The 22,528-nt window shown below is 41.8% G+C and overlaps 1 protein-coding gene across 3 annotated transcripts in view; it reads left to right on the top strand.

Moving 5' to 3' along the window:
- grid2ip.S (glutamate receptor, ionotropic, delta 2 (Grid2) interacting protein S homeolog) overlaps nt 1–18,824 on the top strand; it is a 67,580-nt gene extending 48,756 nt beyond the window's left edge. For 2 of the 3 annotated variants that reach the window (XM_041577612.1, XM_041577610.1), the window contains exons 6-21: nt 371–551; nt 2,013–2,161; nt 2,554–2,673; nt 4,338–4,438; nt 4,719–4,830; nt 5,308–5,597; nt 5,698–6,129; nt 7,151–7,238; nt 7,746–7,823; nt 8,457–8,653; nt 10,906–11,061; nt 15,832–15,918; nt 16,206–16,335; nt 16,535–16,653; nt 17,622–17,786; nt 17,959–18,808. In XM_041577612.1, coding sequence (XP_041433546.1) covers nt 371–551; nt 2,013–2,161; nt 2,554–2,673; nt 4,338–4,438; nt 4,719–4,830; nt 5,308–5,597; nt 5,698–6,129; nt 7,151–7,238; nt 7,746–7,823; nt 8,457–8,653; nt 10,906–11,061; nt 15,832–15,918; nt 16,206–16,335; nt 16,535–16,653; nt 17,622–17,786; nt 17,959–18,030 — 2,477 coding nt within the window. In that variant the 3' untranslated portion in view covers nt 18,031–18,808. Of the gene's footprint in view, nt 1–370; nt 552–2,012; nt 2,162–2,553; nt 2,674–4,337; nt 4,439–4,718; nt 4,831–5,307; nt 5,598–5,697; nt 6,134–7,106; nt 7,239–7,745; nt 7,824–8,456; nt 8,654–10,905; nt 11,062–15,831; nt 15,919–16,205; nt 16,336–16,534; nt 16,654–17,621; nt 17,787–17,958 lie in introns of all 3 variants that reach the window. The other variant, NM_001374462.1, reaches the window with a different exon arrangement.
- Nucleotides 18,825–22,528: the final 3,704 nt, after the last annotated feature.

The following is a 22,528-nucleotide window of genomic DNA, read 5'->3' as shown; positions in this document are numbered from 1 at the left end:
TGAGATGCACCTACACCAATATTACAACTAAAAAAATACACTTGCTGGTTCAGGAATGAAATTTTTTGTACATTGAATTATATGCAGTGTAAACAGTGTAATATAGAAATAAAATCTACATCATAAAAATCATGACAGAATCCCTTTAAAGGTTGTTTCTCTCTGCCATTGTTGCAGCCTTGCAGATCTCCTGCTCAAGGTATCAGTGAGCCACAATATATGTTCTACACCAGAATCAACTGGGGGCAATGAGAGCTGATCATTCTGGGGCAAGAATTTACAATCCACCTACGGTGTAGCAATCATAGAACAACAGGGTAATTTGCATTACCTTTTGGTAACATGTTTTGATTTTTCTCTTCTGCTTTAGAAATGGATTCAGAAGTGCCAGTCCCAAATTCTGCTCTCAGCTCCCTCCAGTGGGTGGCGGAAATTCTCCCCTCCAATATCCGCATCCAAGGTCGGACCTTCAGCCAGCAGTTGGAACATTTGCTCACCCCCCCAGAGCGATACACAGTGTGCAAAGCATTAGAAAGCTTCTTTCAGCACAGGTACTGCCAACAGCACCACATGGGCATGTTTGGGGCACGTCTATCCTGTGTAAGTGGCATTCGGGGTGTGGGGACCTGAGAATTGTGGGGATCATGATGTCTCAGTATTATTTCAGGTAAGGGCTGATAAATAATTGTTAGACGTGATGAACCATAATCTGTCACTCCAGTGGTACAGCAGCCTTATAACAATAGAGATCAGTCCTGAGGCACTGCACAAACTTTGTTCTATTGCTGGAAAGTGACTCCCTGCATGACTGGCATGGACACCAGCAATGGGGGTTCCTAAGACTTGGCTAGTACAAGGACCTTTTACATAAGATATATCATACGGTATGTGTCTACCCAGTGCTTATCTATTGTATATACAATGGTTGCCATTCCAATAGAACATAGTTCATCAAGGACCATTTCTGTAGAGCACACTCAATCAGGTGCCATTTATGTAGAACATGTGTGTTTAGGCAGAATTCATGTAGAACACACTTACTCACACAATGCCTTTAGAACACACTTAATCACACACCTTTCCTGTATCACATGTAATCAGGCACCATTTCAATGGAGAACACTTAATCAAGTGCCCATACCATTACTTCTGTATGATACACTTAATCAAAGCACCATTCCTGTGCAGTAAACTTAATCAAGCACCATTCCTGTAGACCACATGGATCCAGGCACCAATCCTGTGGAACATACTTAATAAGACACCATTCCTGTAGACCATTTGGAACCAGGCACCATTCCTGTGGAACATACTTATTAAGACACCATTCCTGTAGACCACATGGAACCAGGCACTATTCCTGTGGAACATACTTAATAAGACACCATTCCTGTAGACTACATGGAACCAGGGACCATTCATACTTAGTAAGACACCATTTCTGTTTGCTACGTGGAACCAGGCACCTTTCCTGTGGAACATACTTAATAAGACACCATTCCTGTAGACCTCGTGGAACCAGGCACCATTCCTGTGGAACATACTTAAAAAGACACCATTCCTGTAGAACAGGGATCCCCCAACCTTTTGAAACCATGAGCAACATTCAGAAGAAAAAGGAGTTGGGGAGCAACACAAGCATGAAAAATGTTCTTGGGGTGCCAAATAAGTGCTGTGATTGGCCATTTGGTAGCCCCTATGCGGATTGTCAACCTACATTGAGACTCTGTTTGGCAGTAGAACTGGTTTTTATACAAACAAAACTTGCCTCCAAGCCTGGAATTCAAAAATAAGCTCCTGCTTTGAGGCCACTGGGAGCAACATCCAAGCGGTTGAAGAGCAACACGTTACTCACGAGCTACTGGTTGGGGATCACTGCTGCATAACATATGTAATCAGGCGCCACTCCTGTAGAACCATATAATCATGCACTATTCCTGCAGAACACACATAATCAAGACCTTCATTTGGTACAACCCACTGAGTTTTGTTTCTGTTCTTCATCTCTGTAGGACCATTGACACACTGATAGTGGATATATATCCAGTCCTGGATACTCCGGCTAAGCATATAATCTGGCAATTCATCTTCCAGTTACTGACGTATGAGGAGCAGGAACTCTGCCAGCAGAAGATTTCACGCTTTTTGGGGTACAAGGCAGGTCAGAGAGCTCCATAACCTGAGACCTAATTTCTCTATGTTCATTAACCATCTCTAAAAAAACATGAGGGCATCCCGAAATCTCCAAGCTATAGCATCCCATTCCCCACACCTCTGCAGCACCACCTACTGGGCTTAGCTTAGACTACGCTTTCTACTCTATATCATATCTTTTCCAGCTGAATGTAGATGGGGGTTATTCATTAAAGTCCGAATAAAATCAAAATTTTTTTGAATTTTTCAAGTTGCGCAAAGTGGCGCCTGGTTGGTCAAGCCAAGAGTTTAGCTCTTTATATTTCTTGTATTCCTAGGAATATAGGGCTAATAGTTGATGAGTGATAAAGATTTATTGGTTGAGTGATCCTGCAAATTCTGAATGGTTTCTCTACGCAGCTGCTGTGGAAGCTGAGATGGCACCACCACCACGAGGGTCCGTCCATGGACTATCATCCTATGAGAGCATTGTACGTTCCTCGGGCACGGAGGATGGAAGATCAAGTGATTCCAGTTCGGGTACATGATGAATGCTGGCATAAGCAATGGAAGGGTATAGGCAGGAAATGTTCTATACACACAATTGCCTGAAGGATTTAAAGGGAACCCATATCCAGTTTATAAATAGAGCTGGGGGAGGGTCTTAATTTCTGTAAACATGAGTTGGAACTGCCATATGTCTTGCAGGGCCATAACAATAAGTGCAGCCAGGGGTTTTTCAGGCCAGGTCCTGTCATGCCACCCCCTTCCTTTTTCCCATCTTCCATGGAGTGGGTCGGGGGGGCACATAGCTAGTACAGAGAGCATAATTGTGCACTAAAAGAGCCGGTTTCCCGTGATTGTATTTAAACTTATTAGGAGTTGGAGTCAGTACTTTTTTTTACAACTCCGACTCCAGATACCCAAAATTGCTTCTGACTCCAACTCCAGGACTTCGACTCCAGATACCCAAAATTGCTTCTGACTCCGACGCCACGACTTCGACTCCAGATACCCAAAATTGCTTCTGACTCAGACTCCAAGACTTCGACTCCAGATACCCAAAATTGCTTCTGACTCTGACTCCACGACTTCGACTTCAGATACCCAAAATTGCTTCTGATTCCGACTCCACTACTTCGACTTCAGATAACCAAAATTGCTTCTGACACTGACTCCACAACTTCGGCTCCAGATACTCAAATTTGCTTCTGACTCCGACGCCACGACTTTGACTCCAGATACCCAAAATTGCTTCTGACTCAGATTCCACGACTTTAACTCCAGATACCCAAAATTGCTTCTGACACTGACTCCACAACTTCGGCTCCAGATACCCAAAATTGCTTCTGACTCCGACTCCACAACTTCAACTCCAGATACCCAAAATTGCTTCTGATTCCAACTCCACGACTTTGACTCCAGATACCCAAAATTGCTTCTGACTCCACCGGATGTGCAATTTCAGTATATCTTAGTGTAACCACTCCACAGTTACTCTACTACTTTTTTGACTTGGTTGAAACATTAAAAGGGTTGTTCACCTTTGAGATAACTTTTAGTGTGATGTAGAGAGTGATATTTTGAGACAATTTGCAATTGGTTTTCATTTTTTATTATTTGTGTTTTTTCAGTTATTTAGCTTTTTTATTCAGAAGTCTTCAATTTGCATTGAAACAATCTGGTCCAAATTCCCCTAGCAACCATGCACTGATTTGAATAAGAGACTGGAATATGAATAGGAGAGGCCTGAATAGAAACATGAGTGATAAAAATTATCAATAACAGTAGGGGTCAGCGACTCCCAATTGAAAGCTGCAAAAAGTCAGAAGAAAAAGGCAGATAACTATAAAAGTACCGTTATAGATAAAAAAAAAAATAATGAAAACCCAATTGAAAAGTTGCTTAGAATTGGTCATTCTATAACATACTAAAAGTTACTTTAAAGGTGAACCACCGATTTCAAGACATCTATAGAACAAAGCAAAGATGGGCCTGTTCTATCAACAAGTTACACTTGAAATGGAGGCTTGTTATTTAACCTATCCAGACTAAAGAAGGTCACAATAAACTGTAGTATATATAAAGGCTCAGCATCCCCTGCCAGCATTAACTGGTACCTCAGATCATAGTAAGAACAACTATAGGGGAATGTAGTTTGATGCACACTGTGTATAATAATTTTACTCTATGACTGACCTTAGGAGCACCGTGTGAACCTGTGGAAATTGCACCTCGTGTGACCTCAGGAGAGAGACAAGCTGGAGACGGAACTTCATTGCCAGAGACACCCAATCCAAAAATGGTAATAGCAACACTTTCATTGGCCCCATACGTAATTGTACAATCGCGTGGGGCAACCTTGTTGAGTCTGTATCCCATTTACTTGGGATAAAGGCCATTGAGGAGCATTAACCAGTGCAAAAGAAAACCAATGTATGTTTATTTTGTGTGTAGCTTAACTTTATTCAGCTGTGACCAGGATCATGCTTTACTCAGGAGCTCTTGATACTCTGTGTTGTCCCAGAAGTTACTGCCATCTCAGAAGTTAGATCCCTACTCTGTTTCTAAACTACTTTTTTCAGATGTCGGCTGTTTACGCTGAGTTAGAAAATCGTTTTCTCAACAACTTTCAAGGGAAAGTGAGCAGCATGAAGTCTCGTGGCTCTTGCAACCTCTCTCAGAGAGTAGGCAGGGGTAAGTTTTTCTGTGTCAGTCCAAGTCTACTATAAGATCTCTAGGGCAGCCCTCATCTATTTATGCAGCTGACTGTACACCTTGAATTTTACCCAAGGCATTTGCAAAAGTCTTAAACCTGGATCTCCTGTCTATTCTGCATTTTGCGTAGTGTGACCACCAGTCTAGGGTTGTGTATGTGTATAAGTCATCACGGTCACTCACAAGTGCTTTTTTTGGACCCAGCAATAATGGAACCTTATATAGTACTAGCCCTTGAACCCTGATTGTGAGGACCTTATGCTGGCTGGGCATAGAGAAATTGAGGGCTATAGACAAGAGAAAATGTAAATTTTTAGAGGCGTGAGTGGGTCCTGTGTCTCACGTCCACTTTCATGGTGGGACTTGCTACTCAGTCAGACACTTGTGACAAAGTAGATTTCATTATGACTTTCCATGAGCTCTTCATCAATGAATCCATTTTATCTCTTTGCCCAGGTCAGCGTAGGTTGGGACAGGGTCCCCTGTGGCAAAGCACTGGGCCACCATCTGACCCATGCCCACCACGGCCACCCAGTGCTCCATCTCCCAGCAGCTCTGAGTCCAACCCTTACGTGAGCCTTGACGGAAGCTTGCCCTCATCCCCATCCCACAGAAAGATCTTTACCTTCTCACGTCCCAACCGCTCAAGAGACACAGACCGATTCCTGGATGTGCTCAGCCGGCAGCTGGGGCAGAATTTAACCTTTACTGATCAGTTCCTGACCCCTGAAAATGACTATGAAGAGGTAAGTACTGTGTTATTATCTGTGGGAATAAAGCAACCCATCCAAGTGCCCACCCATGTGCAGACTTGCATTCTATCATGGCCACTTTTAATCTCTTCAGATGAGTTTTCAGGATGACCAGTACAGCTGTGCCACCAGAGATATCAGCACTGCCAGTGAGTCTGCAAGCAGCAGCGAGGATGGAAGCTCTCTCACCTACTCCTCTGTGTCTGACCTTGTACCTCCTCCTCCACACAGCCCACCACCACCTCCACCTCCTCATCCCCAGCCTCAATCCTCCAGAGGAGACAACAAACCTCCTCCAGAGGAACCCAAGGTAGCCCCTAACTCATATGTACGTTGTAAAGAAAATAGTGCAAACCCATCACCCCCTGCCCCACCACCTTTACCCAGTCCTCTCATTCCACCTGCGCCTCCTTTGGCCCCCCTGACACATCGCAACATGCATAGGAGAAGTGACTCCAGTCATATGAGTGTGAAAAGACTGCGCTGGGAGCAGGTGGAAAACTCCGAAGGGACCATCTGGGGACAGGCAAGTACTGTGCTAATTAGAAACAACAGATATGTAGTCTCCAGAAATCTGTATGGGTGGGATGGTGCTGGGTGTTGTAGACGTGCAATAGCTGTATTATTCTGCAATAGATACGTTTGGGTATATTCACTTTATTTATGAAAAAATGTCTTTATTTAAAGGGATTCTGTCATGATTTTTATGATGTCATTTTTATTTTTAAATTACACTGTTTACACTGCAAATAATTCACAAGTGTAATTTTTTTTTTAAAGTTGTAATATTGGTGTGTAGGTGCATCTCAGGTCATTTTGCCTGGTCATGTGATTTCAGAAAGAGCCAGCACTTTAGGATGGAACTGCTTTCTGGCAGGCTGTTGTTTCTCCTACTCAATGTAACTGAATAGGTCTCAGTGGGACCTGGATTTTACTATTGAGTGTTGTTCTTAGATCTACCAGGCAGCTGTTATCTTGTGTTAGGGAACTGCTATCTGGTTACCTTCCCATTGTTCTGTTGTTAGGCTGCTGGGGGGAAAGGAGGGGATGATACCACTCCAACTTGCAGTAAAGCAGTAAAGAGTGACTGAAGTTTATCAGAGCACAAGTCACATGACTGGGGGCAGCTGAGAATATGTCTAGCTATTAGAGTCAAATTGGGAGCAGAATCAGTAAACATTACTGGTATGCATGCCAGAGACCTCTAGAGACCAAACAGAGGTAAAACCATAAACTCCAAGGCATGCTAGCATTTTTTACTTACTAGCATGCCTTGGAGAAATTATTTAGAATATGTCTAGCCTCATTTCAGATTTCAAAATTACATATAAAAAAAAATCTGTTTGCTCATTTGAGAAACGGATTTCAGTGCAGAATTCTGCTGGAGCAGCACTATTAACTGATGCGCTTTGAAAAAAACATGACAGGATCCCTTTAAGAATGTATTTATTCTAACATGGAGGGTTATGTAGTCGAAGTCAAAGCCTTTTCCAGTATAGTAAGTTGTAAAATCAATGTCAATGCCGTTCATTGTCTTTACTTTACAGCTTGGAGAAGATTCTGATTATGACAAACTAAGCGACATGGTGAAGTACCTGGATTTAGAGCTGCACTTTGGCACCCAGAAACCATCACGTAAGCAAAAATTCTTCCATTGCAGCTACTGTGCGAAGCTGGTGGTGCCAGGCTGCTGGTATCCCTGATAATAAACCATGGATGAGCTTAAATAGAAACAAACTGAAACTTGGGCCAGACAAGGTTACAGGTATCCATATCCTGCCTAAGATGTGCAATGTCCAGCAGAACAAATGTGTCCCACCTGTGATGTCATCAAATGTGGTCACTCCATATCACTGACACAGGGGCGATCCTGGCCCCTCCACTGCCTGAGGCAGCAGCAGTTGCTGCTGCCCCCCCTCCCCCGGAAATTCGCTCTTAAAGTACCAGGAGAAGTATTTTTGCCGCCCCTGGTACCTAGTGGGGTGCTGCCGCCTGAGGCGACAGCCTCAACTCGCCTCATTGGCGAAGCACCCCTGCACTGACATCATAAGGGACAGTAAACCTGTACTTTTATTTGGACTTTAATGTTGCATTTTCCAGGAGTGAGACCTCCCTCTTTCCCTTGCTCTCTCTCTCTTTCAGTCCTGCCTGTACTATCAGAATCCATGAAAAATAAAGGCGCAGTTGAAATTCTGTCTCACAAGAAAGCTTACAACACAGGTAAAAATGGAATATTAAGATTAAGGGTAAAGACGGTTTAAAGGACCAGTAACAGCAAAAAAAAATTTGTTAGTATACATCGGAAAAAAAACACCAAGACAAATGAAACTTTAAAATCGCAAAGGCTTTATTAAGAAATAACTTACCGAAACTCTGCTTATGCTCCTCTGCAGAAAAGGCGACACTTAGATGATCCATCGTGCGGTGCTCGATTTATCCCTGGTTATCTCCTATAAGGAAGGCAGGGAGGAGAAATCGAGCGCCGCACGATGGATAGCCCAATTGCTTTCTGAAGAGGCGCACAAGCGGAGTTTTGGTTATTTTTCAATAAAGTCTTTTAAAAGTTTAATTTGTCTTGGTGTTTTTTTGATGTAAACAGTGGCGTAACTACCGGGACAGCAGGGGGTGCGATTGAGCCAGGGCCCGCACCCCCTCAGGGCCCCCCCGGCAGCTCGCGCGCCACAAATTTTGCCGGTTCTGGGCGTACAGAGGGGGGTGGGGGGGCCCGGGTGCGCGTCCCGCGCCAGGGCCCGCCCCCCCTCTAGTTACATTGCTGGATGTATACTAACAAATTTTTGTTACTGGCCCTTTAACAAGGACAATGAACAATGAGTAAAACGGCCTGTTTTACAGCTATCCTAATTGCACACTTGAAGTTAACCCCCTTGGAGCTATGTCATATCCTAATGGTCATGGAGAATGAACGCTTGGAGCCGTCACATATAAAGCAGCTGCTGCTGTTCGCACCTGATGAAGAAGAGAGGCAGCGATTTGAGGCCTACACGGGCAGCCCCAGCAAGCTCAGTGAGCCCGATCAGTTTGCCCTGCAGGTACAGAGGGGTGATGGGTCTTTGCATTGTGTGCAACATTTGCCGAAATCTAGTAAATCGTACAAGCCATTAAGATATTTTCCTTTCTGGTTACTGCCGGTGACAAGACAAGATCTTGTCAGACATATAAAACCAGTTATTAGAACAGGTATGGGATCTGTTATCCGAAAACCCGTTATCTAGAAAGCTCCGAATTACGGAAAGGCCGTCTCCCATAGACTCCATTTTATCCAAATAATCCAAATTTTCAAAAACGATTTCCTTTTTCTCTGTAATAATAAAACAGTACACTGTACAGGTATGAGACCTGTTAGCTGGGGCTATTCCATAATTTGGATTTTCAAAGACAAACGCTCAGATTCGGGGAGATTTAGTCGCCCGGCGATAAATTGCCTCTTCTTCATTGCGACTAATCTCCCCGAACTGCCTGCCGCAACCTAGAATCAAAATCACCGGCGAGATGCCACTCGGAGTGCTTCGTTTTCCAAAGTTGCCCGAAGTTTTGGGCAACTTCAGAAGACGAAGCGCAGTGATTGCCATCCCGCCTCCGATTTACATTCTAGCCGGCCGGAGGCAGTTCGGGGAGATTAGTCGTCCCGAAGAAGAGGAGATTAATCTTCCGGAATCTGAGCGTGTGTCTCTGCTTAAGTCTACTAGTAAATCATTTAAACATTAAATAAACCCAATAGGCTGGTTTTGCTTCCAATAAGGATTAATTATATCTGAGTTGGGATCAAGTACAAGTTACTATTTTATTATTACAGAGGAAAAGGAAATATTTTTTAAAAAATTGGATAAAATGGAGTCTATGGGAGGAAGTTATTCTGAACTTTCTTATAACGGGTTTCCGGATATTGGATCCCATACCTTTTTCTTGATCCAAACTAAGAAATAATGAATCCTTATTGGAAGCAAAACCAGCATATTGGGCTTATTTAATGTTTAAATGATTTTCTAGTAGACTTAAGGTATGAAGATCTAAATTACGGAAAGATCCATTATCCGGAAAGCACCAGGTCCGGAGCATTTTGGATAACATTTCCCATACCAGTATATATTTATTATACACAAGAACCCTGAATATCCTGTAAAATGTATCCTTGTATACTCTGCTTAGTGATGTCACCAGCTATAATGGGTGCTTAGTGATGTCACATGGCTCTGTATTTTAAAATTAAAGTACCCCCTGTTGTAAAATATAAGGATATTAGAAGCCACTAAAGAGGAACATGACCATACAGATTGTATAACTCCAAGGAGACTTCTAATATCCACAGCGGGTATATAATTTTTTATAAAACACAAGTTTCAGTGAGTCATATGGATACATGGTATAAACTTCTAACCACCGATTATCCTTGATGACTAGTGATGGGCAAATTTCTACCGTTTTGCCGAAAAATTTGTGAATTTTCCGCAAAAAAACTGTGAAATTGGAAAGTTTACAGAAAAATTCAAACATTTTCACTAAAAATCGACTTGAAACGCTGACATTTGCCGCAAATTCATGCCAGGCGATTTTATTCGCCCATCACTATTGATATAAAGGTCATGGAACTTCTAATATCCTTATCTTTTACAATAGAGGTTACATTATTTATTATTAGAATTATTATTACAGAATTTACATCACTATTCATTGATTATAACTGATATCACCTTTATCAGGGCTTTTGTGTAGGATATTATATTATTATAAGTAGAAGGCAAGTTCCAATATCAGAGCAAACAGTCTGCAGATTATGGTCATGGAACTCATTGCTGACTTCTAAATATTCTTATACAGGTATGGGATCTGTGATCCAGAAACCCGTTATCCAGAAAGTTCCGAATTACAGAATGGACGTATTTCATAGACTCAATAATAATCAAATAAATATTTTTTTTAAAACAGTAGCTTGTACCTGATCCCAACTAAGTTATAATTAATCCTTATTGGAAGCAAAACCAGCCTATTGGGTTTATTTAATGTTTATATGATTTTCTAGTAGACTTAAGGTATGAAGATCCAAATTACAGAAAGATCCATTATCTGGAAAACCCCAGGTCCCGAGCATTTTGGACAACAGGTCCTATTTTTATATTTATAATTGGGGGTGCTAGATGATTCCCTATATAAGGCAAATGTGAGCCAAGTGTTCTTCATTTTCCAAAAGGAATTAAGAGGAGGAGAAGACCCCCATAATTTACTTTCTTTAAAACAAGAGCATTTGTCATTATTTGAAGTAAATGTATTTCTGGCCAACCTGCAGATGATGTCTGTCCCAGAGTACAAGATTCGCCTTCGAAGCCTACTCTTTAAGAGCACCCTGCAGGAGAAGACCGAGGAGATCAGAGCCAGCTGCGACTGCATCTTAAAAGCCTCTTCAGAGCTCAAGAACAGCAAGAAACTTGCCAAGATTCTGGAGGTCTGTGGAGCTGACAATCCTTTATCATGGCCCCAAATCCAATGTTGGTTCATCTCAGAGCCTAGGAAAGAATAGGCCTGGCATGTGGGTGCATTAGAGTGTGAGGAGTTATGAAGCATTAGGGATTTAATAGAACAGATGGTGTAATCTGCTGTCAATGATTATGAATATAATACTATAATTACTCAGTGCTTCAAGGGCAAGCTAAGCAAACATATGGTTATTGCTGGACTAAAGAATACTATCCTGTGCTGCTTAGCACATCAGGGGCAAAATTCTAGAACATAGAGATATCTAAGGAACCTAAGTTTTGTGGCAGTTCTGTTATTCACTATGTGCAGGTTATTCATGTATAGAGCTATGAAATGCTCGAATGCTTTGATGGAATGTAGAACAGGAATTTAAAGTAGAAGTAAAGTCTAAAATAGAATAAGGCTAGAAATGCTGTATTTTGTATACTAAACATAAACATGAACTTACTGCACCACAAGCCTAATCAAACAAATGATTTATGCTTTCAAAGTTGGCCACAGGGGGTCACCATCTTGTAACTTTGTTATACCTCTTTGCAAGACCAAGACTGTGCACATGCTCAGTATGGCTGCTTAGGGATCGTCATAAATCATCAAAACAGCACAAGTCAAATAATATCTGTCAGAAGCCGATACAGCAAGACTGATTAATAATCAGAATATACAGACTGCACTGGGTCCTGTGTTGTCATGTAATCTAATGTGGATTTTATAGTTTTTGTATTGTTTAATACAAACTTTCTCCAACTCTGCAGAAGCAGTGTCTGCAGCAAAATAATCCTCCAAATAGAATCCCAGTTTACCGGTTTAAATCTGGCTCCATGATCTTTGTCCCGGCAGCTGGAGTTGGAAACAGTAAAGCGGATGTAAAGGCAAAAATAAAATCCTATCGAAATCTCTACAAAGTCGCCAACTGCTCTACAGGGAAACAAACAAAGCTGCTTGAGTTCCGCACGGCTGGGAAGTAAGGCGGGGGCTCCCCCTGCTGTTCATAAGTATGATTGTTTCCCTGCAGAGCAGTTAGGGACCGTCTGACAATTCCTATCCACAGCAGTAAATGAAGGCAGAATTTCACTGCATACAGTCAGGTTTCTTATAAAACCATACACATTTTTTAATTCAAGTATAGTGGAGAAAGGTTTCTTTTTCGTTAAAGAAAGTAAAAATGGGATTTTATTTTTTTGCCTTTACCCTTTAGTGTATTGTGAAACAATAAATACACAGTATAGCTTCTCTTGCCAAATAAAACAGTGAGAAGCAGAAGAGCTGAGAGCTGGGTCACAAGTACAGCCTAGTGCTAATCATTACTGTGCTAAGGGCTGCTAATTGGATTCAGTGTCTGGTGGGAATGGTAATGACAGGAATAAGGAACATACCAGGTAACTGGCACATATATCATTACTTTTCAGGTTTATTCATTTCAAATACCTTAAAGGAGAAGGAAAGCTATGGAGGCATTTTATTGCCAATAGATTAGCTGCAATAGTACAAGCTAGAATGCTATATTTATTCTGTAGAATGTTTTACCATACCTGAGTAAAAAGCTCTAGATACTCTCTGTTTGTTTAGAATAGGAGCTGCAGTATTAATGTGGTGTGACATCACTTCCTGCCTGAGTCTCTCCCTGCTCTGGGCTCAGATTACAGTAGAGAATGGAGGGGTGGGGGGAGAGGAGCAAACTGAGCATGCTCTTGCCCAGGGCAATGAGGTTTAAGCTGAAGGCAGGAAGTCTGATACAGAAGCCCATGAGTACACAATAGAAGGAAAGAAATGCAGTGTTTCTTTTGACAGGGGACTCAGAGCAGCATTACTTTTAGGGTTTACTGGTATATTTAGATGGACCTTTCTGATAAGGCTTACTTAGTTTTAACCTTTCCTTCTCCTTTAATCCCTGGACATGGATGTCCCGCTATTCTCAGATACCTGTGCAGCCGGTTGAGATTGATATGCAAGGGGGATCATGGAATTTGCATCCAGCCCATTACCCCTTTCTTGTACCCCAGTCTCTTCTCTTTAGGCTGACTGACACACACATTGGCCTATGAGAATAACTGGAGGTCTAGTCTGACATCATTGTGCTTGGCGAGAAAATCAAATATTTAAAGGCTCCACAACCTAATTGTTAGCGCATTTTCTTTATCATGTAACACTAGCAAACTAAAAAAGGAATCAAGAGGCTTGATATTGTAGTATTTCTTCTCTCTGTTATGTGTGAGGTTCCCATTTGATCACTGTGACCCAAAACGGCATTTACCTACTCAGTTCCAGCCACCAGGACATTATACAACTATAACATGCCAGATTCTTGCACTAAGTGCACTTAGCATAAAACCCTTACTTGCCCAACACTCAAAGGTGGAGGCAGGAACAACCTCTCTTTATTGTTATTTAAAGGAGAAGGAAAGGCTAAAATGAAGTAAGGCACTCAGGAGGCAGTAGCCCCAGTATCATCCCTGTGCACAGCTTTCAGTAGAAATTACCATTACAAATTGAGTGGAGTTCCCCTTTAAAGGAGAAGGAAAGGTTAAAACTAAGTAAGCCTTATCAGAAAGGTCCACCTAAATACACCAGTAAACCCTCAAAGTAATGCTGCTCTGAGACCTCTGTCAAAAGAAACACCACATTTCTTTCCTTCTATTGTGTACTCATGGGCTTCTGTATCAGACTTCCTGTTTTCAGCTTATACCTCCAGGGCAGGGCTTGAGCATGCTCAGTTTGCTCCTCTCTCCCTCCTCCCCTCCCTGCTGTAATCTGAGCCCAGAGCTATGAGTGAGCAGGGAGAGACTCAAGCAGGACGTGATGTCACACCAAGCTAATATGGCAGCTGCTATCCAACAAACAGATAGAGCTTCTAGGGCTGTTTATTCAGGTATGGTAAAGCATTCTACATACTATATATAGTGTTATAGCTTGTACTATTGTGGCTAATCTATTGGCAATAAACTGCTTCAGTAGCTTTCCTTCTCCTTTAATATGTAAAAAATTAAAACTGTAAAAAATCTTTTGAAACAAGTGGGGAAATGCACTTTTTTGTACCCATTTCCCATCTGCAATAGGGTTACTCTCTAAGCTTTTGGTTCTCCCCATTTATAATGATAGATCGTTTTAATAATACGTCTGCTAGCTCCGCGGCACAGCTGGTAGCAGGTTTATAACGGTTTATATACATTTATATAACACACAAAAAGCAGGGGGAGATTCCAAGCCAGATCAGGAAATGCTGCACCTTATTTACATGAACTTCATTAAAAACACAGGAATATTTGGGCCAGGCTGCAATTATCGAAGCCATTAAGAGGTCGGTGGGTCCATTCTTTAACTGATGATAAGGATAAGCAGCAGCCTTCTCAGCATCTGTCACTGGGAGTTGTAGATTAACAACAGATGGAGACGGGACCTCTCTGGAGAACAAGTAGATAAATCTTTGTTGAGTGACCCTCTATTTCTACTTGCCCCTTTTCCTCTATTGTCTATAAAAAGGATGTAAGCCTATGCTAGTGCTCGGTCTAACCTACATTGTTGAGCAGCTGCTAGAAACCATATAAAGCCATTATTTGCATACATTTGCTGGCAAATGTTCATTTTCCTTGGGTGAAGAAGCATGCAAGGCATTGTGGGAAATGGAGCCTTGGCTGCAGGAGAGGGCCTTCTATGATATTGTTTCAGGAGACGCCCACAAGACCATGATGCTCTTCCTTTATATCTCTAGAGTGATGTAACATTTCATTTGATCACATGCCCTCCTCCCCCGGTACTGGAAGTGAGGGGAACACCGAACCAGCTGGTGCAAAGACCCTCCAGGATCTCCATTTCCCTCACCCAGGACCAGAACTAGGGATGGGCGATATGTGCCTAGTGCACCACAACCAAACCATTGCGTCCTAGCCATGTGTCTCTTCTGCCTACGCCCAGTTCTGGCCCTGCTGTAAACCCTTGTAAAGGCAGTTCATCCTGATCTAGTGACAATGCCCAAAGCATTAAGAAAATTTTATAGGGTCATTTAAAGGAGAAGAAAAGCTAACAAAGCAGTCTATTACCAATAGATTAGCCACAATAGTGCAAGCTATAACACTATTTATTTTGCAGAATTCTTTATCATACCAGAATAAACAGCTCTAGAAGCTCTCTCTGTTTGTTTAGGATAGCAGCTGCCATATTAGCTTGGTGTGACATCACTTCCTGCCTGAGTTTCTCCCTGCTCACTCATAGCTCTAGGCTCATATTACAGCACAGAGGATGAAAAGGGAGGGGGGAGAGGAGCAAACTGAGCATGCTCAAGCCCTAGCCCTGGAGGTTTAAGCTGAAAACAGGAAGTCTGATACAGAAGCCCATGAGTACACAATAGAAGGAAAGAAATGTGGTGTTTCTTTTGACAGAGGACTCAGAGCAGCATTACTTTGAGGGTTTATTGGTGTATTTATATAGACATTTCTGATAAAGCTTACTTAATGTTAGCCTTTCCTTCTCCTTTAATAAACATAGAAAATTTGCACCACTTCTTCAGTAAGTGTTTTCTGCTGGTTGGTTGCTTTTTTACATAACCATGATATTTCTTTGACATGCCAATGTGTAACAACCAAGACAGCAAAAGCAATGGCTGGTCTTGCAACTTATCATGGGCCTTGATTGATGCTCTTTACCTTGCACTCCCCCTACCAAAATGGATCGCTGGACTCAGGGTTAGTTTATGCATAAGGTACTGTACATTGGAGATAATAATTACGTTGTATTTTTGCAGTTTGTTTTAGCCATGGGAAACTATCTGAATGATGGACAGCCCAAAACCAACAGGACAACTGGATTCAAGATCAATTTCCTCACAGAGGTACATCCTTTTGTATTTGTAGCCATTATTACCAACATGCTGACAGAAGGGTCATAGGCCACATAGATCTCTTCAAAGGCAACCCAAAAATAACATTTTGCCTAATGAAAGAAAATGTAATTTCAACTTTCCAACATACATTAATGGAAAGTCTGTAATTCATGTATATTGTAAAGATGCAGAATATTATATCTGAGTTTGCATCCTCTTTAACTCCAACAGAAATGTCCTTCACAATTAGGCCTTCCCATTTGGAGACACTTTTATCTCCTCTTGTTTATTTGCAGTTAAACACCACAAAGACTGTTGATGGAAAATTCACCTTCCTGCACATTCTCGCCAAATCCCTCAGCCAACATTTCCCAGAGCTGCTGAGCTTTGCCAAGGATCTCCCCACTGTGCCTCTCGCTGCCAAAGGTACTGCCTCCCCAACATCTGAACCAAGAATGCCATCGTTCTTCTTGTTTTTCAATGGTGACCATCAACATTCCTTGGCAGGAACCAAGAAGGAGTTGTTGGTTGGACACGCCTGCTTCTCATTGTCTGCTCTAAGTGTGAACTTGGTCATAAGTGGAGAAACACTGACCTGGGTTTTGTTCATCTCCTTTTCCTTTAGTTAATCAGAGGTCTGTAACGGCTGATCTGAGCGACCTCCATGTGACTATTCAGGAGATTAAAAGCTCCTGCAGCCGGATGCCCAGCTCCCCAGACGACATGTTCTCTCTTACTATGAGTGTATCCTTTGGGCTACAAACCCAGAATGTAATGATATGAGCCTTTATTAGTGCCATCCATCTGCAATTTGACTCGATTTGGTGAGAGTTCTGCATATGAGCTGTTGGTCACTTTGGTTATTAAAGCCTATCACTGGCTCATGTTTAGTTATCAAGCACCTTATACCACTGTAGACTTCAAACTGACTGATGACTATTGGCATCTACGTTTTGCAGAGTGCCAGCCCCACTTTGAATGCTTGGAGCTCACTACTCTGGACAGAGTCTAGATCGTTTTGCTACAGAGCCATCCTCTTGCTTTGGTGGCAAAGAAGGGAAATGTGAAGTTCAGTTTCTTTCTAGTGGGTTAGGTAGTTATAGAGTTTCAGAGCCTGTAATGTTCTGGTAGTATGGGTGTCTATAGATGAGGCATTTAGCACATGCAGCAAGAATAGAGGTTTCGGAATGGGCTGGTGTTCACCAACAACCTTGACTATGCTCCAAGGAGGAAAACCCAAAATTAGGTAAAAGGTCAGGGCCAGTTAGAGAGGTCAAGAGTCCAGGCAGAGGCAAGTACTGGGCAATTAGTAAAACAATACTCAGCAGGGCTTCAGCAAGTTACTAAGGAACAGATGCCAGAGAGGTGGTGCACAAGCCCAGTAAACAGGATGCACATCTGTGGGTCGAAGGTGGTGTAGATGTAGGTGCGTATTCCAGCACTAAGCAGTTTTTGGGTCACATTTGATTATTAGAGCTCAGTGTATGTACAGTGTCAGAACATGTGTATCCAGCCCTATATAGAATAGTATTTAATTACCAGAGTCCAGAAACCTGTATCATTTCATGATTAGTGCCGAGAAAGTAAAACTAACAACATATTAATAACTTAGTAGACTTGTCCTTCTGGGTTAGATGAGATCAGCCAGAGATGGTTCAGTCTAATAAGAGCTGATCTTGCCAACCGAATTGTCTCCTTGACCAGAGTTTCAGACCTTTCTGGAGAACTCCTTTCCTTGTATGCAAACGTTGGACACACTGCAGCACAGGGCATTAGAAGAATTCTTCAAAGTGTGCTTGTACTTCGGAGAAGACCCTAAAAGCACCTCTACTGAAGCTTTCTTTGGAATCTTTGCAGAGTTCTCCAGCAAGTTTGAGGTGAGCTTCTGACCGCAACCCGTGTTGTATATTGCTGTTTTGAAATTTCCAGTGCAGCCTTCTGATTTATCATCTGTCTGGAAGCCATAAATTCCATTATCATTATAGCTTTAACAAACGAAGTGCATGAATTATATAGTGTCTTATAGGTTCCATGTTCTTCCTTCTGCAGAAAGCCTTCAATGACCTTCAGGCTGGGGAGTCTCAGCTGCTCTCTGGGAATCCTTGCACCCCGATGTGGTAACAACGCTTTCTCTCCTGCCTGAAAAATAATCCTTACACACTGCTGTCCAAGTCGTCCAACAGCTGCCCCATACAAACTGCCCGACAGTGGCACTGGGTAAAGCCTTGCAGGAAGTAGGGGAGAAGAACCAATTGGAAATGGTGGTTTCCAGGTGATAATGAGACATTCCAAACCCAGTAACTGGCTAATGTTTCGTATACCTCTCAGATACTTACTGTCTGTGTTAGTTAAGTAATAAGTCCTTGTGAATCTCCAAGGAACTGGGTTGGAAATGGAAAGCAAGACAAGACAGGAACATCATTAGCTATTGTGTAGATCAGTGTTGTACAAGATCAACATGGCCCAGTTATTGCAGCATGTTTGGGAGAGAATATCATAAAGCAATCAATGGAAATACTGGCCATGCTGGGGGCCATATAAATCTATCGGAGGGCTATATCTGCCCATAAGCCTCCAGTAGGACAATCCTCGTGTAGATGAAAGAAAAGGCTATCAACAGTGGGAATCGGTTTGTTCATCTTAACATATTATTGGGCAGACAAACGGCGCTGAACTCCATCTAACTCTGCTCTAGTCCCACAACTCTGTTTGCACCGGCATCATACAGCTAATTCTGCAGATGTGGCAGTAGACTGTACAGTGGAGATCGCTATGCAGTCATTGTTCATGAGATCAGGAGGGAATATATTCAGATGGGCTTTTACACTGGAAAGAAATGTTTATTGTTTTTATTTATTTCGCAGATGTAAACCACTGCAATAAAGAGACGAGTATTTAATATTATTATTATTTTTTTTTTTCAACTTGTTTTTATTAAAGGTTGGTCATGTACATCAATGAAAAACAAACGGACCTACCTGAGGTCCGAAATAGTAAGTAGAACAACACAGAATAGTACGTACATATGTTAGAAATTTAAGGAGTAGGTAAAGAGGAAAATAAAAATAAAGAAAAAAGAAAATGAAGAACAAACAAATAAACAGAAACTATGTGCTCTGATATAGCAAGTTACCGAGTTATTTAATATTATTTAATGATTATATATGATTGATATGATATCGATGTGCCTTCCCAAACCATAAAGCACCAGCGAAAAGCACATTTGTACTTTCCTGAGGATATACATTGCCCACATTATGAATTGGATTCCAGTGAGTGAACCTGTGGGAGGTCTCAGAGGATGATTGAGCGTTGATGATGATGATAGACCATTGGTTGTGAGTAATACAATGGCAATGACAACATCCTCATGGGTTAAGGTAGTCACCACTAAAGGTGGCCATACACACACAGATTCTATCGTACGAATCAAGGATTCGTACGATTTTCGGATCGTGTGTGGGGAGTGCCGACAACTTTCGTCTGGCGGAGATCGGTCGTTTGGTTGATCGGTCAAGTTTGATTTTGACCCGACCGATCCCGCCGGAGCCCATGGCACATCGTAATCGGATCGTTCAGCCATATAGTGTCGGATCGTTTGGCGGTGTCGACAAACGAGCGGATCTTTGCGTCTATGGCCACCTTAAGGACAGAGACAGATGAGAAGATTCGGGGAGATTAGTCGCCCAGCGACAAATTGGCTCTTCTTCGGGCGACTAATCTCCCCGAACTCCCCAGGGGCTAGAATCTAAATCGCCGACAGGATGGCACTCAGAGCGATTCATTTTCCGAAGTCGTTTCCTTGTGAGGCAACTTCGGAAAACGAAGCACTCCAAGTTTCGGCGGGGAGGCAGTCCAGGGAAATTAGTCACCGAAGAAGAGGCGATTTGTCACCAGGCGACTAATCTCCCCGAATCTTCTCATCTGTCTCTGCCCTAAATGTGTGCGTATTACATTTTCTAAGGCTGCATTAAAGTAGACCTGTCACCCAGACACACAAATCTGTATAATAAAAGTCCTTTTCAAATTAAACATGAAATCCAATTTCTATTTTTTATTAAAGCATTCATAGCAGTTGTAAGCTCATTTAAAAATCTCAGCTGTCAATCAAATATTGTCTGTCCCTCTTCTATGCCATGGGCATAGAGGCGGGGCAGACAATTACTTTCACTTTCCATTCAGCACTTCCTAGATGTCACTGCTCTCCCCACATTCCCCCATTCTCTTTACAGTTTAATTGTGTAGCCAGGGCATGGGGATGGACATCAGGTCCCCCATTCTGGTGCACAAACAAGATTCTGAGATGATACAAGACTTGTCTTAATAACAGTGTCCACAAAATGGCTCCTGCCTGCTTGCTATAATTATGAATTCCCAGACTGAAGGAAACAAGATTCAAATAATTTATATAGTGTAATTTAAGTTCATTTTGCTTGACTCATGTGATAAAATAGGATTTTTGATACATTTTTTGGGTGACGGGTCCCCTTTAAGTACACAGAATGGTTATTACAAAATTGCCCAACATACTGGAGCTTGTCCAGAGAATTCTCAACTTTTTAATCTAAACAGTGAAGTTATTATTAAGGAAACCTGTAAGGTGATGCGAGGTGAAACTTTAAGTGCTCCGCTCTGGCCAAGAGATAAATGAAAGTTACATAATGCTCCTTCCCTGGTATCGGTGCGAATGACAGGGAAACACTTGAGGATTGTGTTGTATTTTATAGTAATATGGTGCTCAGTGACATATCAGTGGGTTTTTTATCTGGTTTCCTCACAGGGCACCAGTGTGTTCATCTGCACAGCCCTAACTCCTATGGCAGATTACTATATAGTGAATAAAGTATCCCCTCTTGTAAATTATAAGGATATTACTGAAGAGTTTCATGACCATATAAAAACACGAGTTCAGGGGGTAATTTATTTATTATAATACACAAATTTCAGTGAGTCTTGTGCCAGAAATGACATCACAACTCACCGTTTATAACTGATGACATCAGTAATCACCGTTTATAATGATATAATTTACAATGGCTTTTGTGTATTATATAGTGAATAAAGTACCCCCTCTTGTAAAATATAAGGATATTATAAGTTACCGAGGAGTTTCATGACCATATAAAAACACGAGGCCGAAGGCCGAGTGTTTTTATACAGGTCATGGAACTCCGAGGTAACTTCTAATATCCTTATATTTTACAAGAGGGGGTACTTTATTTATTATAATACACATGTTTCAGTGAGTCATGTGACAGAAATGACATCAGAACTCACCGTTTATAACTGATGACATCAGAACTCACCGTTTATAAGGATATAATTTACAGGATATTCATAGCTTTTGTGTATTATAGAGATATATTGAGTGTTGCACACTCACCAATTATCAGTGTAACAATAGTGGAAGAAGATCCTTCAGTGAAGTCCAGGAGTGAAAAGTGCCAAGTGGGTTTCTAATTCATGAGCACAATCAATATAAATTGGTAAAACAGCTCAACTTCTGGTGGTCCCTAAAATGAATTTTCTAGGGGGGTCATTTAATTATGCCAGTGTCCCCAAGTGCTTTCTAAAGGCAAAGCAACTGCCCTGTTGACTTTGTTGACTGCCCTGTACCCTAAACAGTTTATTCCACCACTGCAAAATGACAAAATAAAGATGGAGGATCAAACCAACAGGAACTCTGTTTATTGCACACCACAAGCATAAATAATTACCATGAAGATTGTCAGTACTGTAATGTACTAATAATCTATTATTGTAGGTCAGTATTTAGGTGGGTGAGCTCAGGTCGGTGCACTGCATATTCCCCCGCAATTTCACTATTGTCACCTGCCAAGATCAGTTTGCAGCTGTTGACAGTGGCATAAACAAGGTTTTCCTTCGGTCACAGCCTAACGAAATAGCTGCTGTTCCAGTGACAGCCATGTTACACACCTCCGTTCATACAGTTTAACCAAGGCTCACACTGTTATCATTCTGCTTAAGAGATGGGATAACCGGTAGCTCAATCTCACATGAGGGGAGACTGTCAAGGTTGGGGTTGTTTTCTCTGAAAAAAAAGGCGCTTGCGAGGGGACATGATTACACTTTACAAGTACATTAGAGGACATTATAGACAAATAGCAGGGGACCTTTTTACCCATAAAGAGGATCACCGTACCAGAGGCCTCCCCTTTAGACTAGAAGAAAAGAACTTTCATTTGAAGCAACGTAGGGGGTTCTTCACTGCACCACAAGCCTAATTAAACAAATGATTTATGCTTTCAAAGTTGGCCACAGGGGGTCACCATCTTGTAACTTTGTTATACATCTTTGTAAGACCAAGACTGTGCACATGCTCAGTGTGGTCTGGGCTGCTTAGTTACATAGTTACATAGTTACATAGTTACATAGTTACATAGTTACATAGTTGGATCGCCTTTTCTGAAGAGGAGTGCAAGCAGGGTTTCGGTAAGTTATTTCTTAATAAAGAAAGAAAAAGTTTAATTTGTCTTGGTGTTTTTTTTTCAATGTATATTAACAAATTTTTTTTAAAATGTTTTTTGATGGTACTGGTCTTTTAATTGCTGGTAACCACAATGGCTGATCATCTCTCTGTGTGTGTGGCCCTACAAGT

The sequence above is a fragment of the Xenopus laevis genome, chromosome 9_10S, assembly GCF_017654675.1.
Source record: "Xenopus laevis strain J_2021 chromosome 9_10S, Xenopus_laevis_v10.1, whole genome shotgun sequence".
Lineage (NCBI taxonomy): Eukaryota > Metazoa > Chordata > Amphibia > Anura > Pipidae > Xenopus > Xenopus laevis.
This window is presented reverse-complemented; position numbering and strand designations above follow the sequence as displayed.